The following is a 16,863-nucleotide window of genomic DNA, read 5'->3' on the forward strand; positions in this document are numbered from 1 at the left end:
CTAGCCCAGCCTGGACAGCCCCCAATCCCAGCCCTAATACTATCAGGTGTTGCAGCCCAACACAGCCTATCCTGATCCCCTTCCTGGTTCTTAAAACTGCCAGAGTATGCTATGAACTGGCCCAGTGCAGCCTGTCCCCAGAGCTGAACCACACATACGTACTGTAACCTGGCCTGGTCTGGCCTGCCCTAGCCTTGGTTCTTTGCTCATCAGCAAGACCTGCATTCTGACAGGAGTTAACTCTGGGTTTTTCACATGCCTATATTACTTTGAGGTTATTTCCTATTTGATTATTTTTCCTTGTTTTTAATTGACAAAAACTATGCAGCATATAACATATTGCTTTAAAATACGCACACATTGTGGAATGGTTAAATTGAGATAATTGTGCATTGCTTTGCATGCTTGAAGCTTTTTGTTGGGGTGGTGGTGGTAAGGACCATTTGGGGTTTTGTCAGAGTTTTTGAATTGTGTCAAATGTCTTTCGGCAGCAGTTGTGGTCCTACCTCCTTTAGATATTGTGATGTCTTACACTAGTTGACTTTCATGTGTTGAACTATCCTTTCAATCCCCATGTAAGTCCCACTTGGTCATGGTGTATAATCCATTGAAGATGCTATTGAATTCACTTTGGTATTGTTTTGCTCAAGACTTTTGCAACAGTATCTGGTAGGAATATTTGGTGTTAGTTAATGCTTTGAATATTTAGTGAAGTCATCTGGTCTTGACTTTTTTGGGGGGAGCTTCTAAAATAATGATTAATCTCTTCTAGCTACATTCAATTTAGAATTTCTAGTTTCTCACAGTTCAACTATTAGATCATATGTTTCCAGGAACTTGCCCTTTTTATCTTCTTGTCTGGTGCAATGATGTAAAATTGTAGCCAGCACTCTCATAATCCTACTTATTTCTGTAAAATTGGTAGGGATTTCCCTTTCGGACTGAAGCCTTCTCTCTTTTTGTCAGTTTAGATAAAGGTTTGTCTATTTGGGTTATCTTTCCAAGGAGTCCATTCTTGGTCTTCATTGATTCTCTTCTATTTTTTATCTGTCCTAGTGCTTATTATTTCCTTCCTTCTACTTTTTGGCTTAGGTTTTTTTTCTTCTTTTTTGTGTTAGGTGTTAAGTTTGCCGATTAGAGAACTTTCTTTAATGTAAGCAGCCTTTAAATATAAGTTGGCTAACAGCTCCCCTCCCCTAATCCACAAAGGAAGGGACACGCTGGGCATGGCGAGTGGTACCACGGTCAGCAAGTCCTCTCCCTGACTCCTGGCTGCTCCCCTCTGCACCCCCTGTTCACTTCCTAGAGGAGACTCTGCGTTTCCACTCTTCACGTGGCTTCATCAGAGCAGCAGCATTTGAACAACAATGACCAATGAACAACTTGGTGAGCTTGACAAGGGAGCATTTCCTGGGAATGGGAACTGTAACCAGGGGTTGGCCTACACCCGTGCACTAAGGGCTTATTAATAAGCATGGAGACAGCCCAACCTTTGCATACTCTGTTCAGGCCCCTGTCCAATGGGGTTTGGACAGGGGCCTGAACAGAGTATGCATTCAATAGTGTTGACAAGCTTCAAGTTCAGGATAGTGGCAGGTGGTAGTGACTATCATAGGATGAGTGCAAACAGGTTTCCAAGTGATGTTCTCTGTGGACCCTTGGGGATCGCTGTGGAATCTCAAATACAGAGGAGGGCAATGCTTACGGGGGGGGGTGGGGGGGTGGGGGGGTAAGAAAATCCAAATAAAGCATAGTTTGCGTGTAAAAAAAAACAAAGCAAAACAATTCAAGGCTTTTGAAAAAAGCATCATTTATTTCAAAGTACAACACAAGGTTGTAGTTTTTAAGAAACACACATTTGATCTTGTATCTCAAGATGTGGTTATGTGCATTTCATCTTTAAAATAAATTCAGGTATACAAATGTTACATACCTCAAGTACAAACAGCACAGAAAATGCATATGGTCTCCACCGAACGGTGTTCCCTTAACTCACTGTTCTCATGTTGACTGACATTTCTGTAGTTTGCTTTTAAACCAAGACAGCCTTATTTAAAAAAATACTCTATTTTCAGCACAAAGTCCTCATACATTTTTAAAATTAGATCTTGGTGCATAATATTGTGAAATCATTAAAAACCAAATTTGGTAATTTGATAAAATTGTCACATGCCAGGACTTCTGAATCAACTCGAATTACTTCCTCAGCTGTAATGTCAAATTTGTGTTTAGACAGATAAAGCAAGGAAGAAGACAGGTGGTGGAGACGTGGTAACAGTTAAGGTTTTCAGATGAATAGGTCTTAAGAGTTTGTGGCTGAGTCCAGACTGTTTTCTAAAAGCACAACAGCAAATCTCATCATCATAATTGCAAAAAAGATCTGAAAGAAGCGAGTGGTGCAAGCCTGCCCTGCTTGAGTCTGTTTTGCAAAGATGAGGGTGGGTGGGGAGAGGGAAGTTACAGCAGAAAGAGCCGGAAAAAAGATGTCTCAAAACTGGCATATCATGATCCAGAGGAGGGGCCCTCATGTGTGCACGCATGTACACACACACACACACCTAAATTTAATTCTCATGAGGGAAATGTGAGTTAGACCAAGGGTCAGAGCTCCTTCTCCCGATTGTGGGGCTCCATATCCGCCACGGGTTGTAGGTCTGTGCCAGGTCGTCTGCTGGGCTGGAGGCAGATGCTGTGTGGGGAGCAGCTGAGTTTTCAGTGCCCATGAGGCCAATACTTGACAGTGTGTTCGCTGGAGTGGTGAAAGGGAGGGTGCTGTTGAGGGTGCTGGACCAAATGGAGTTGCTGAATGGAGTGGTGGACCACCAGCTGCTGGCATTGCCCAGGATGGACTGAAACAAAACAAACAGCTGGCATCAGCGTTCAGATGGGCTGGACCCCCGAGACAGAGCAACATCTGATACAGACAGGTAGCCCGGAGTCTGAGCAGCTGTTTTTGACGGTCTCAAGCTGAGCTGGCAAACCACAGCCAGCCGGTCTATAAATGCAAGTGGTACTGGATCACCACCATGCCCTCCTCACCCTGTCTGGCACCAAGGCACTCCAATGGCAGAGCCCAGGGGCAGCCTGAGAAGAAGGTCTGCCTCTGTGACTGCTGACAGGAAGGGGCCTGACTCCCATCTTCAAGGATGGATTCTGTGCTTTAGCATCCAAATGAAGACAAACTTAGGAATATAGGGAAGTGAAAATTTAGGAAGTTTCCTGAAAACAAAGGAAAAAATCACACTAGAGCCTATCTTTGTCAAAATTGTGCAAAACGCTAATACCATTATTTTCCTTAATAAGAATTTTTCTGATCCTGTTGTGATGGCTCAGTGGCTAAATCCTTGCCTTGCATGCACTGGGATCCAGTGGGTTCTGGTTTGTGTCCTAGCAGCCCCATTTCCCATCCAGCTCCCTGCTTGTGGCCTGGGAAAGTAGTCAAGACGGCCCAAAGCCTTGGGACCCTGCCTGGGAGACCTGGAAGAAGTTCCTGGCTTTGGATCGGCACCATTCCAGCTGCTATGGCCACTTGGGGAGTGAACCACCAAGTGGATCTTTCTGTCTCTCCTCTCCGTATCTGCCGTTCCAATAAAAACGAATAAATCTTAAAAATTTTTTTCCCTTGGAGGATAAGCTCTGCAAAAGCCTGAGCTGAGAAGCAAACAAATTCATGCTAGGAAAACGCAAGCTGAGATGGGGTTCTCAGAAGTAAGTGTCACCTCCCCACTGGCTTCCAGGCAGCCAGTCTGTGGTCTCATTCACAGGCCCAGAAGAGGCTGAAAGTGACCTTGTCCTACAGGGAGAGTCCAGACTCCCACCATGACTGCTCAGGTGCTCTTCCGAAAATACCCTGCCCCACAGCTTCGAGCAGTACAGATAGCTTATTCAGGCAGACATGAGGACAAGCCATGGGGATAATATTTGGACTAGGCACCCCCCTAAGTAACAGTCATGGCAGAGATGATGATTGGGTGGGTTAGGACCCAAGTACTCACAGTGGCTGTGTGGGTCGGGGAGCTGGAACTGGCTGGCCAGGAAGGGCTGGAGTCTGTCACCGGAGAGTCCCAGAGGTAGGAAGGGCCACTGTTAAACTCACTCCAGCTCCTCTGTGAGGCCTGATTGCATGACCGAGATAAGCCAAGCTTGCTGAAAACTTCTGGAAATAAGGAAAAAGCCATCAGGTCCATAATGTTGAGCCAAGAAGCTTAGGTCAAGAGACAGGGAGCCCCCTGAGGAACATAGCCCACGGCTGCTCATGTGAGTAGGGGCGGCCCCAGAACTCAGCATATATCTTAATACTTCACCCACACCCATCCCTGCGTGGCACAAAATGTGAAAGTTCCCCACCTCCAATGCCCCAGCTTTACACAGCTAAGCAGCACTCACCGTCATTACTGACTGGACGGCAAGAGGGAAAGGCAGGTGCCCTGCCAACCTCAGGAGTCATTTCAGGGCAGAACCCTTTCTGGGGTCCACACCACAGGCTTTGTGCACAGCCTGGGGCAGGTGGTGTGGGTGAGGGGACAGGATGGGAACCCTATCCAGGGAGTTACTTGCCTGCTCCTCCCAGGTGGGGTTAGGGCTCCTGAGAATCTTGGAGAGCACGGAGCCTGCTCCCTTCCTCTCAGCTTGCCACCCCTAGTGGCAGGCGTGTGACAGCAAGTCACAGTACTGTCCCCTTGCAGCAGTGTGCGCCCCTCTGCAACAGCATGTCTCTGGCTCCTACCCACACCGCCGCCCCTCTGTCCACGGGCTGATTAGTTACAGGGCCAGCATTCACACTCACCACCAGTTAGGTTAAAAGAATTTCCGAAGGCCGAGAATGAATTGAGGGGTGTGAAGTCGGGGCTGCTTGGGTTGCTGACAGGGCTCCACAAACCCGAGCTAAATGTCCCAGGGGAAAATGCAACACAGAACACAGAGATGTACACTGGTTAGTGAAAATGAAATGGAAATGCCTCCGGGCACAGCTGGGGTACTCGGTCAAACCAAAGACAGAAGGAAGAACTGGGCTGAGCCGCTGGACCAGGACTGAGGCACAGAGCCTCGAGCTCCGCACCACTGTCACCACCAGCCTGGCTCAAAGAAACTGTCTCATCTGGAGAAAGCCCAGCATTGCTGCCTGCTCCAAACCTGCCACTCATGCCCCGAGTGCTTTACTGGTCAGCTCACTGTCAATGTTTCTCTGGGATTTGCTCCCAAATGTGTACCTCCATCTCTAATGAGCAGCTCACAGCCCTTCCCAACTGGGACTGTGTTGATGGAGAACGAGCCCACCCCGCTCTACCAGGGGAGGACCAGCAAGTGGCTCTCTGCAGCCTGCACCCTCCTCTCCTCTTGCTTTGCTAACCTGTCGTCATGTCTGGGTCCCCAGTGGGCAAGGAGAGTCTATTGTACCTGTCTGAGCCGTCACTGTCCACCGGAATGTGTGATATGCCAAGGCTACTGGGGAAATCTGTTTTGTTTGAAGAAACTTTAGAAAAGCCATTTCCACCTGAAATAAGGGGCTCAAGTCAGTCAAAGATCATTTCTCACCCCTTGCTGCCCAGGTGGGACAGGGCCTGGCAGCACAGTCCCCGTGGCACTCACCGGGGCTCTTGTCATAACCAGCTGTGACAGCAGCAAAGGTGGGGTTGCCGTTCTTCCCAGGAAGTGAGGCTGCTTTTGTCAATTTGTGCTTGCTTCCGGTTGGCTGCTTTGTTTTAGGGTCACTTGAAAGAAGGAGCAGAATGAGAGCTTACTCCTGGTTGCTGGGGCCCACTGGAAGCTGCTGGGGCACACACCTTGGGACATGGGGGCCCAGGGGCCTGAGCCCTGCATGTGCTTCTGGTTCCAAGACTATCCACTCAGAGAAACCTGGGAGTTCTGAGGAAAGGATGAAAATAAAAGGCCACAAGGAGAGGGCAGGGACCACAATCTGGCAAAGGCTGGGCTGGCATTTTAAAGAAGAGCACTAGGAAGAGAGCAGTGGGGCAGGGAACATGGAGTTAGAACCCAGCCTGTGTGGCTGCACCCACTCCCAGGACTGGGCACAGGCTCCCTACAGCAGGGTGGCTTCCCTCAGTTCTGGCTACTGTCTCTTTTGACAACCATGGGATAACCCAGTCACAGTACAGAGACCGTGGTGTCCCAGGGTGAGGGCATCTCTGCGATGGTTCCTTTGCCACCTGAGTGGACTGCATCTGACCTGTCCTGAGTACTCATGCCATCTGCACAGCCCAGCATGCGGCAGCCAGTCTTGTTCTAGATTCTACTATCTTAGCCAAAGTCAGACTAAATGTCCCCTCGCCCCATCTGTCTAACAGCACATTTCCTGAGGTCTTAATTAGCAGGTACACCGACTCAAGTTGAAAGCATGATTCTGGTAAGCTAGATGACAAGCCAGATAACACATCTCAGTCCATGAGTGATAAGAAGAAACAGAGAGAATCCGGTCACTGCAGTGGTTAGGATAAATGTAGTGACGGAATGGACCAACTGCCCTTGAAGAGGCCAAGTAGCTGCCATACGGTGACAGTCTGGGACTAGTAAGTGTAAAGGGAGTGACATGAGGCCAAGAGGGAGCCCTGGGCTGGGGAGCAGGAGGAGACAGTGGCGCACCTGCTGGAGCTGCTGTTGACAATGCTGCTGTAACTGCCCCGGGATGCAAACGGGCAGGGGGCAGCCGGGGGAGATGGAGAGGCAGGTGTTGGTGAGGTCTGGCGTTGTTTCAAGAAAATGTCTGCGTTGAGTGTTTGCAGAGAAAGTTTATAAAGACTATCAGTAGCTGCAAGTGAAAAACAAAAGGTCTCATTAGTAAGGACTTTCTGTTACACACTTTTCACAACCAGTTTCCTGATGATCTGAGACATGTGCAGATCTAAAGTCCTCTACAAAGCAAACAAAGCACTGTGTGTATTCTATATGTTTAAAGTTTTAAGGAAACCCAGGGGAGTCGCATCTCTGCTCAGGGCTTTGAGGGGGCAGCACAACACCTCCCTGGTGTTGTGTCCTCTGGCGTGAGTAGCTGAAGCCACTGGCTGGAGACCTGAAGGAATCTGTGCCCACACCCGCGGCTATAGGCCGTGCAGGATGTGGGTGTGTTCAAGGTCACCTCCTTGTAAAACAAACCAGAGCTTCACAGAGACAGGTGTCCTTGTGCTCACAGGACAGAGGTGCCCAGCTGCACTTGCCACAGCTGGTATTCCAGCTGTCTTGGTAAACAACAGTCCTGATGGGAGCTGCTGCACGTTTCTCTCCCACTTGGCTAGTTTCAAACCACAGCAGTTTCGCACAGCCTATACCATGCGACAGTGGGCTCTTGCTGGCCGTTAGGAATTGGTTCCTGCAGACCATGGAGGGTGAGTTTTTGTGAGAGCAGGACAGGCAGGGGTAAGGGATGCAGTTGCTAGATCACCGTACTTACAGCTGCCAGGTTTGTGAACGGGCACGGAATCCCACTCGGGTGGAGGAGAGTCTTTTTCACCCTCTGAGCTACTGGTGTTGCCTAGTTCTTGACTATTTGGGAGGAATTTGGCTAGGGCAGGTGGCCTATCCACCAATTTATTTGTACCTGTAGAAAATCAGAAAAAGTTCTTAGAACAACTCCCTTCTTTCAGGTCTATTCCAATGAAACTTCTAGTGCCATAGCCTTATGTGACCAGTAACAAAAACTAATACAAGGAAACACAAGAACATCTTAGGACCAGAATAACAGTACCTTTTGTTTTCTGGGAATTTCGTGATTTGGATCCACTTGTTAATGCAGTTGGGAGAGCAATTTTGGTTGGGAGATTTCTACGTTGCTTACTTTCCAATGGAGGAGTATAGGATAATTCTAAAGAACTGAAAAATAATCACGTAAGGGAAACACCATTACTCCTTTTTGGAGGACAGGGTAGTAAAGATCTTTAATACCTAAACTCCACAGGTCTCACTACAGGGCTTCAAGGCCTGATCGCCCTCCAGCCTCGGGCCTGGCTGCACCCCAAACAGCCCTTGCAGGCTTGAGCCCTGCTGCTCTCCACTCTGACAGGGACTGGGGCCTGACTGGAGTAGCTGGGAATGCCTGCCTCACACAGGTATATAAAGCCCTGAGTTCAGACTTACTGTCCATGGTCATCCTACTGGTGTGAGCTTCGCCTGCATCAGACTATCAACACAACTCCTGAATATGCAGATTTTCAAAGGGCTGGGATGTTCTAATCAAAACCCAAAACAGTTTTCCAAGCTACAACATGAAAAAGGTTGAGTCCCTGGGTTATACCTACAGCAAACCTATGTAACCCACTTTTCTTCTTAAATTCAGGTTAACCCTTGGCAAAAAATGTAAATATGCTAATTGACTTAAAAGCATTTATTCTTTCTTAAAGATAATATGTATAACTAGGACAATTCACTGAACTTTCTCACAGCTAAGGCACAACAGGAGCCTGGGGGGCTGCTTTAAATTTTCACAGCCTGGAGAAGAAAAAGGTACTGGGAAGATCACCAAGAATGATTGGGGGAGGGGCCCAGCGCGAATCCAGCTCCCTGCCTGTGGCCTGGGAACACAGTCAAGGACGGCCCAAAGCCTTGGAACCCTGCACCTGCATGGGACACCCAGAAGAGGTTCCTGGTTCCCGGCTTTGGATCAGTGCAGCACCGGCCGTTGCGCTCACTTGGGGAGTGAATTACCAGACGGAAGATCTTCCTCTCTGTCTCTCCTCCTCTCTGTATATCTGACTTTGTAATAAAAATAAATAAATCTTAAAAAAAAAAGAACTAATTCGCTTTAAGAGAAAAGGTAACCAATAACTGTCTTACTTTCGCCCTAAATTATGTCAGATGGTCTTGTATCAAGAAAGCTTTTTTTAGCTTATTTAAAATGGGTAAGAGCTAGTGTAACTGAAGTGATTCTTTCTAAAAACAGAGGGATGGTTCAGATGCTAGATCCTGTTTTTGAGGCCATCTGAAGCAAGCAGGGTGGAAGGGTCTGGGCTGGTGTGTGCGATGTCTCCATGGCCCTGGGCTCAGGGCTGAGCCTGCTACTCAAGCACATTATCACAGGGAATGAATGTATGCTTTCTGCTAAGCCTGTTTTGCTTATTTTGGATTGTTACAGAAGCATGAAAAGTGCTGATGAGCAGATGGGAGGACAAGGGTCAATGTGGAGTTGGTGCTGCACCCAGTGATGCCTGGGCCTTGTCTGGCTCTGCAGAAACTACTGTGTGCCTGAACTCCACCTGCTATCCTGTCCCCAACATCTGAGTTCAAATACAATCTCCTGGGCACACTGCAGGTCACTATTACAGTGTTAGAGCCTGGAGAACTCTGATTCCGCAGCTCTGTGCCCACTCCGAGGAGGGCACTCTTCTGAAGTCATCCCATGTGAGTGGGTAGGGTGCAGCTGTTCTGTAGACCATGTCTAAACCAGCCCTCCACTGTCAGCTCCCATAAAACTTCCAAAACAAAGTGATGACCACTATCTTATTAATGGTACCTCTTTCTTTTAAAATTTGCATAATTCTCTTCAAGTCTATGTAATGTTCACACACTGCAGGCATCTATTAATAGTGGACTTGGCATTGTAGGTTCCACTAATGCTATGCCTCTGCCTTAAGGGCAGCACAAGGCAATTTCTATCATAACCCAGGGAGACAGGAAATGGCTGTATCCTGAGGAAACCTTTGCTTATTAGGAAAAGAACCATTAGTGTTTATTTAACTTCATATCTGACTGGTAGACTACTGAATTCTGACTGCTATGTCCAAGTTCAGAAAAACAAAATAAGAGCAGTGAGACTGAGGTTGTATAAGGATTTTCTCCAATTACAAAGGGACTTTAAAAGACAATTCTGAGCACACTACCTGAACCATCTTTGGGTGCTGACCTCTCTCTCTTAACAACACATCCAGAGGAAGTTACTGCTGTAACTGCCCCTTGATTTGGCAAGTGTCAAATGGACCACTCCAGCTTGTTTTATCTGAGAATTCAGAATCCTGGTACAGGTAGTGGTGTTCACGTCTTTGAGAGACTCATCAAATTCCAACCTGTCAGTGATCCACTTCATGAAAAAGAGTACAGGGACATCAGGGAAGTGGGATAAGGGCAGCGTTAACGTGTTCCACTTCCTTAAAAGTATTCTTAGGGTCAGGGCTAACATACACTCACCCATGGAGTGGTATGGATAGGATAATTCTTAGAAGCACTAGTTTTAAAATTTGTAACCTTAAGAATTTTTGCAATTTTTCATAAACTTGGACTTAGTAGCTTCACTGAGGCCTGGAAACAGCCCAGGACACTCGTCCCTGGCCACCAGACCAGCACCACTCCTTCTGGGTGCTGGGACTTAGCACCCCACATAGTAGCTCATGCTGATACCTCCAGAAACATCCCCTCTCTGGAAGGTGGGGGATTGCTCGCTCTCCTTCAAAAAGGATGTTTTGTACTTCTCCGCCTGACATTCCTTCAATTGGGCTGGATGGTTCTCAGTTAATGGTAGAATCAGGATACTACAGTGTCCACAGAAGAGTACATCACTAAACTGCCTGAAGTCACAAGCTCAGGGCAAGGTTACGTGTAGGTGCCCATTAGCTTCTGGTTCCACAGAACAGGACTGGCCCTGAGTTAACTGTATAATATAGGCCTTAAGAGTAAGTTCTGCTTTTGCAAGGCCAAAGAATTATTTTTAGATCTGAGTAATGAGACTTGCCACAAACCTAGGGCTAAATTGAATAATGACAATTGAGCTATGAATTCCATTTGCACCTACTTGCTTTAACTGCTGGGCTTACGTTCCACCTCCACACTGATGGCTATTTGAGATGAATTAGAAAAGGCCTCCTTCGTGTTACTTACATAAGGCCTAATGTGAACAGGAAGCAATCTTCCTAACTATTCATTTCCTTGGGGGATCATTCTGCAGCAAACCTTCCTGGGAAGGCTCACCTGACTGTGGTCCCATGGGGACACACCTGAAGTTACTTCATAATCGGTGACACTGCCACTGAATTTTTTCTTCCTTTTTTTTTTTTTAAAGAATACACCTTTCCAAGTTTCCTGGCACACAACTCTAGATCCCAGCTGTAATTCTGAGTTAGTGACTCAACAGAGCCCTTTCTGAGAAAAGCCAGGCTCAACCTTAGGCAGATGTGACATGGCTTTGCCTGTGAACAAATCATGAACCCAAAGCCACAAAACATGACAGTAAGTCTACCCTCTGACCTCGGAAGCATGTGGCTATCCCCAACTGCTAACTGAATGCTACACATTAGGACAAAGCCATGACTTCTATACAACCCCACAGAAAGCCAACCCAACCTAACGAATGCACAGCCCGAGTGCTGCCAGGAACTCCTCTTATTTCTCCACACTCATTTACTTTTCTTACCTGGGTTTCACATCTGTTGGGATTTCTTTCTTAGAATTTAAGAGTTTTTTGCTTTTCTGCTTCACTTGAGACATTTCATTTTCATGTTTTTCAGGCATGGCTTGTTTTCCCTTTTGCTTTTCTGTATCCTGCTTTTAAAAAAAAATGTATACTTCATTGCTGAGCAGTAACAAACATCACTGAAAATGGCCTCATTTGAAGACACAACTTAAGACCTAACAAATATATACATCTTATGTGCAGAAACACAAACTCCTTTCTCCAAATCAAACTTTACTGTGGCTTTCTTACAGCTGCCTTTAATTTTTTATAAATAGCTTTATAATGTTATAAAAATGTGCTTTTGGAAGCCAGCATAGTGACACCGCCAGTAAAGCTGCTATCTGTGACATGGGTATTCCATATGGGTGTTATTCCAGGTTATTCTATTTCCAGTCCAGCTCCCTGCTAAAGCCCTGGGAAAGGCAGCAGTGGACGACCCACATGCTTGGGTCCCTGCATCCACGGGGAGACCTGAAAGAAGCTCCTGCCTCTAGTCTGGCACAGCCCTGGCCACTACATCCATTTGTATCTGTGCTGTCAAAGCAAGCACTACTACATCTATTTGGGGAGTAAGGCAGAGATTGGAGGATCTTTAAGTCTGACTCTCAAATAAATATTCAACAAGACTGGTAGTGTTTTAGGTGCTGAGGAGTAAAACTTGAGTTTTTCATGCAGAATTTCTTGAATTATTTTCTGTTGTCATCCAAGCAACTTGGCCTGGCCCTCAGGTGCTCCACTGTGAGGGCAGGACTGGCTGGCAAAAACATACAAGGAAAACCTAGGAGCTGGATAGTGGTGCAGGTTACTGCCTGCAAGGGCTGGCATTCTGCATTGGAGCACAGGTCTGAGTCCCAGCTACTCTACATTCAGTCCAGATCCCTGCTAATGTGCCTGGCAAAAAAGCAGTACAAGATGGCCCAACTGTCTGGTCCCCTGCTACCCTCATGGGAGATGTAGATGAAATTTCAGGTTTGGGCTTTGGCAGCATCCAGTCCTGGTCATTCTTGCCATCTGTGAAGTGAACTATTGGACTGAAATTTCTGTCACTCTGCCTTTCAAATAAATAAATAAATCTTAAAATGTTTCGTGGAGTCTGTCATCTAGTTGGGGTAGGGGGAGTACATCTAACTGGCAAAATGAGACCATTTATAAAGAAGTAAGCACACAGACTCTGCACAAGGGTGCAGCAGGAGGAGCAGAAACTCCTGGGCTCAGGGGCCTCATGGGGCTAAGCTCTTAGAGGTCGGAATGATGCCCCAGGACACTGGCAAATGGGGTCTGGCAGAGGCAGGCCCCGAGGCGCGGCCCTGAGGAAAGCCGGTGCTGAGGCTTTCCTGTTGCTGTTCACAGGGTTCACACCAGGGGTCGCCACTCAAAGAGATGAGCAGCAGGCCTCTGCTTCTCCAAAGGCATGTTAGAACACAGATGCAGCCTAGTTCTGAAATGAACCACAGGGAGGCCGCACAGCATGCCACCTCTCGGAGTGGGAGCAGGAGACGTGAAAAGTGACAGGTTTACTGTAAAAATTGTAATGCATGTAGAAATAATGCTGACTGTCTTTAAGAAATGATCCTTTTGGTCAGCAGACAAAAACCGAACAAGAAATTCTCCTCTGCAGTATTAAGAGCTATATGAGGATCATTTAAAGTGTGAGGTAGTTCTGTGAAGAATGCCAGGGTAGAAGGACACCCGCACTCCATCTGAAACACTCTGGGACACAACACAGCCGCAACCTCCACCTCTTTAACACTGCCATGCACCAGGTGCCTGGATGCCGACAGCACCTGTGAGCCAGGCAGGGCAGCTTCCTCCCCACGCTAGTGTGTCCCGGGGCAGGCTGGGCCCTGGTTCCTGGTGACCACTTGCGGGGGGGTCCTTCCAGGGACCACACCCTCTCCAGAGCAGTCCTTCCTCCCACCTGGGGAGTGAGCAGTGACAGGACAGACCTAGTAGGATTAAACCATCACAGTTCCTTCTCATTCTCTTTTGGTGTTTGACATCTTCAACAGTACGCTGAGGAGGGTGCCCTGCTCTTCCAGGCAGTCCTTAGCTTTCAGGCAGCTCCCACTTTCTGACTCTCTTACTTTATGAATGTGCTTCCCAGGGTGGTCCCCAAGAGGAATCTAGGCTTGCCAGAGCTGGGCCTGCTTCTGCAGGGCTGTAGCCCTCACAAATGCCTGAGCACACGAGGACCAATCCTAACGTGAGCCCGTGAGATGCCTCAGCATCCCCGAGATGGAGGCCCAGCCCCGGCGCCTGGGCGGTGAGGCCTGTACCTCCTTGAGCAGCGGCTCTGTGTCAGGGTTGGAGGTCTCTGTGGTGGTGGAGGAACTGTCATCGTCCACCAGAGAGTCCTTCAGCTCCTCTTCCTGGGGCTTGCCCTTTCCCTTCTTCTCCTTTTCCTCCTGCTTCTTAGGTGGCTTCACCTTGCGTTGAACAGCTTTTCCTTTCCCTGGGAGGAAAATCAAAGTGAAATAACTGTTGAGTTTAAAACAGTGTAGAAAACAAATCCATTCTGAATATATTTTTTGGATGAGTCTGGAGTCTTCTGATTCACAAAGGTTTCTTTTCTTCTATGAGTTTTCTCTCATTGAAACTTTCCAAATCATGCTCTGTGATTAGAATAACATCAGCTTTATTGAGGGGTAATTCATGCACTATAGAGTATCCCCACTTTCAGTGACTATGTTGACCAATTTCTATAGAGTCAGTCTGAGAATACTTTTTTGTTCTCCAGAAGATGATGGAGCCTTTAAAAATTGCCCAAGTGAAAAGCAGAGATACTGTGACTCGTCAGAGATGGAATCCAATGGTGACACGCACCCTGAGCTGCCTTTGTATGTCCCCCCCGAAGGCTGCCAAGGCCTCAGCGGAACCACGATGGCTGCATTCAAGCCCTGCCTCTCCCTTACCCTGCTGCATGACTTGACCTCTCATCCCCGAGACGGGAAGACCTTAAACAGCTCAGAGCAGGGCTGGCAGGTGAGTATTATGTAATGTCAGACTGCATGAAATGGTAAAGCAGGCCTAGAGAAAGTCCATTATTTCAAAACACCTGGATGCCACCATGACAAAGGAGAGCCAGCCCACAGTGTGACTCCCAGTGGCTCCTGCGTGCTGGGACCTCAGCAGTGAATGGTGCAATCCTGGCCCTTGAGGAGCTACATTCTACTGCGACCAGACAGAAGCAGAGCAAGATGAGCTTCCAGGAACCCAAATGGTGCCTGTAAAACCACCTGGCCAGGCAGCTAGGTTCAAGAAACAGAGCCACACAAGCCAGACACGATGTAATCCTTCACGTGCATGTCATTTTAAGTATATCCCTTTGATGGGAGAGACTCAATGCAGCTTAAGCCTTGATGGCTTCACACTTTATCCTAAAGAATGCCAGAGCTGCAAGCCTTGGCATTTACTGCTGCTGCTGGTAAACTACAGCCAATGAGCCAAATCTGTGGTCTGTAGCCTGTTTTATACCGCTGGTGAGCCAAGAAGGAGTTTTACATTTTAACTGACTGAAAACAGAAACATAGAGGTATATGTGACAGAAGGAGTCTGTGGTTCACAAATCCTACCTGGCCCTTTATAGAAAATGACTGCTGAGTTTTATCCAGGAAAAAAAAGATTTTTTTTTTTTTTTTTTTTGCAGTGGTTTCCAAGGACTCCTTCACCTTCTCATTGCAAATGACGTTCTCCTCCCTCAAGATGCAGAACGCGCCCTTCCCCGCCCTGCAGGCCCCACCCCCACCATCTCCACTGTGCTGGCTTCATCTTTACTTGGGTGCCCTGCCCTAGTGACCTCCTTCTGGACTTCCGTTTTCCTTTTATGTTCTCCCAGGAACTCAGTTCAATGAAATAAGTATAAGCACTCCAAGCCCAAGCTTCCCAACTGAGTTAACTAAATACCCTAAAAAACATTCTTAGGTCCTTAACCTGACCTTAGAATAACCTAGGGAACATTACAAAACCCACTACTGAGGAAAGCTTAGAAACAGGAAATGGGCAGTGGGGATGCACTTATAACTCACTGGGTAGAACACAAAGATTAGTTACTCCTCACTAGGGTTTTGAAGATTTCTCTGCACACCCCTCCTAAAACTGTTCACCTAAACTGTTGACATATGTCGTTAGAGTTATAGAGTTAGACTACCTGAAAAACAGCCAGGTTCTGCAAAATCATGCTTCAACGCTATGAACTGCTAAATACTAAAATTAAAATAGACATGAGACAGCTGAATAGTAATCTATAGCCATTTTAAGGTGTATAGAACCCAATTGTATATAAACTAATAATCTTAATGAAGAAATCATAGGATGTGGTTCAGAACTTGCACTCTTTTTTTTTCTCTCTTTTAACATGTTGGTTACACAATACCATATCAACTAATTCCATGATGTTATAATTTGTTACTGATGTAATGTCTGGGTTTTTAATTGATTGGGATGATACTCTGTTGGCTCTATCTACCTTCAGACCAGAGACGGTCTCCCCAAGAAACTGCTGAACTTATCTGGACAATAAGATGCTGGACTCTATGCTTTGTAGATGCTTGCAAGGAAAGAATCTCAACTGAATCTGAACTGTAGTAATGCAACAAGAATCCACCATGGGGTGGGGAGGGGTTTTGAGGAGGGAAAAGGGGAATTCCAGAGCCTATAAAAATTGCGGCACATAATGCAATGTAATAAAAAAAAAAAAAAACCCACTGCTGGGTCGGGCATGCAGCACGGCAGTTTGGCTGCCACCTGGAACCCGTACATCCTATACTGGAGTGCCTGGCTGAAGAACTGGCTTCCAGTTACCCAGCTGGGAAAAGGGGCAGGTTTCTTCTGCTGTTTCCAAGTTCAGCTGTTGGTGGGAGAGGAGACACACACTCTTCTAAGACAAGGGACCCAGAAGCCAGCTTTCAGTCTCCTATAAATACATGCAATTATTTGTCAATTAAAAGAACTGAATTCAGAGTCAGATTACCCTCTCTCAATGACTCCTTGATTAACTCAGTACACAGTGAGGAAGACAGGATGTCTCCAAGCCTTATAGGAACCACCACCCAATCAGCATATAACCAATAATATAAACTAGCCCATTCAAATTAGGATGGCCCACACTGAAGGGAGAAGCTGCTTAGGAAAAACTGATAGCATGTTCCCTCTCAAGTGACCAAGGGAGACACTGTGAACCTGGTGGGGCGGGGCACCCAGTTTCAACAGGCTCTTACCAGTCTAGGTGACCTGTCCCTGGGCCAGTCACCATGTGCTTTCTCCCACAGTAACCAAGCAGACTCCTGACTGGGGATGTTGTTCTATCCCCTGAGGCCACCTAATGCTGCATGTTTATCTGCGGGCAGGAAGCTCAGCTGTGCCATTTTCCCTATGATCTCCACTTGCCTGCTTCTCAGTTGGCTCTAATTCCTTGCACAGTCTGAGCATGCTGAAGACAAGGACTAGGCCTTAGACGCCCTTCTCCTCGCCTC

The 16,863-nt window shown here is 47.2% G+C and overlaps 1 protein-coding gene and 1 long non-coding RNA gene across 2 annotated transcripts in view; one reads left to right on the plus strand and one right to left on the minus strand.

Moving 5' to 3' along the window:
* Positions 1 to 1,793: 1,793 nt before the first annotated feature.
* TMEM131 (transmembrane protein 131) overlaps positions 1,794 to 16,863 on the minus strand; it is a 157,640-nt gene continuing 142,570 nt past the window's right edge. The window contains exons 32-42 of the mRNA XM_040993760.1: positions 13,669 to 13,844; positions 11,351 to 11,478; positions 7,700 to 7,824; positions 7,406 to 7,552; positions 6,601 to 6,766; positions 5,590 to 5,711; positions 5,398 to 5,494; positions 4,787 to 4,884; positions 3,996 to 4,156; positions 2,557 to 2,849; positions 1,794 to 2,523 (exon numbers count right to left, since the gene is read on the minus strand). Coding sequence (XP_040849694.1) covers positions 2,565 to 2,849; positions 3,996 to 4,156; positions 4,787 to 4,884; positions 5,398 to 5,494; positions 5,590 to 5,711; positions 6,601 to 6,766; positions 7,406 to 7,552; positions 7,700 to 7,824; positions 11,351 to 11,478; positions 13,669 to 13,844 — 1,505 coding nt within the window. The 3' untranslated portion in view covers positions 1,794 to 2,523; positions 2,557 to 2,564. The remainder of the gene's footprint in view (positions 2,524 to 2,556; positions 2,850 to 3,995; positions 4,157 to 4,786; positions 4,885 to 5,397; positions 5,495 to 5,589; positions 5,712 to 6,600; positions 6,767 to 7,405; positions 7,553 to 7,699; positions 7,825 to 11,350; positions 11,479 to 13,668; positions 13,845 to 16,863) is intronic.
* Positions 13,754 to 15,306, plus strand: LOC121165195. Its single transcript, XR_005885204.1, has 2 exons — positions 13,754 to 14,374; positions 15,039 to 15,306. It is a non-coding gene; the product is annotated as an uncharacterized LOC121165195 (long non-coding RNA).

The sequence above is a fragment of the Ochotona curzoniae genome, unplaced genomic scaffold, assembly GCF_017591425.1.
Source record: "Ochotona curzoniae isolate NIBS_2020 unplaced genomic scaffold, NIBS_Ocur_1.0 contig_883, whole genome shotgun sequence".
In the NCBI taxonomy this organism is placed as follows: Eukaryota; Metazoa; Chordata; class Mammalia; order Lagomorpha; family Ochotonidae; genus Ochotona; species Ochotona curzoniae.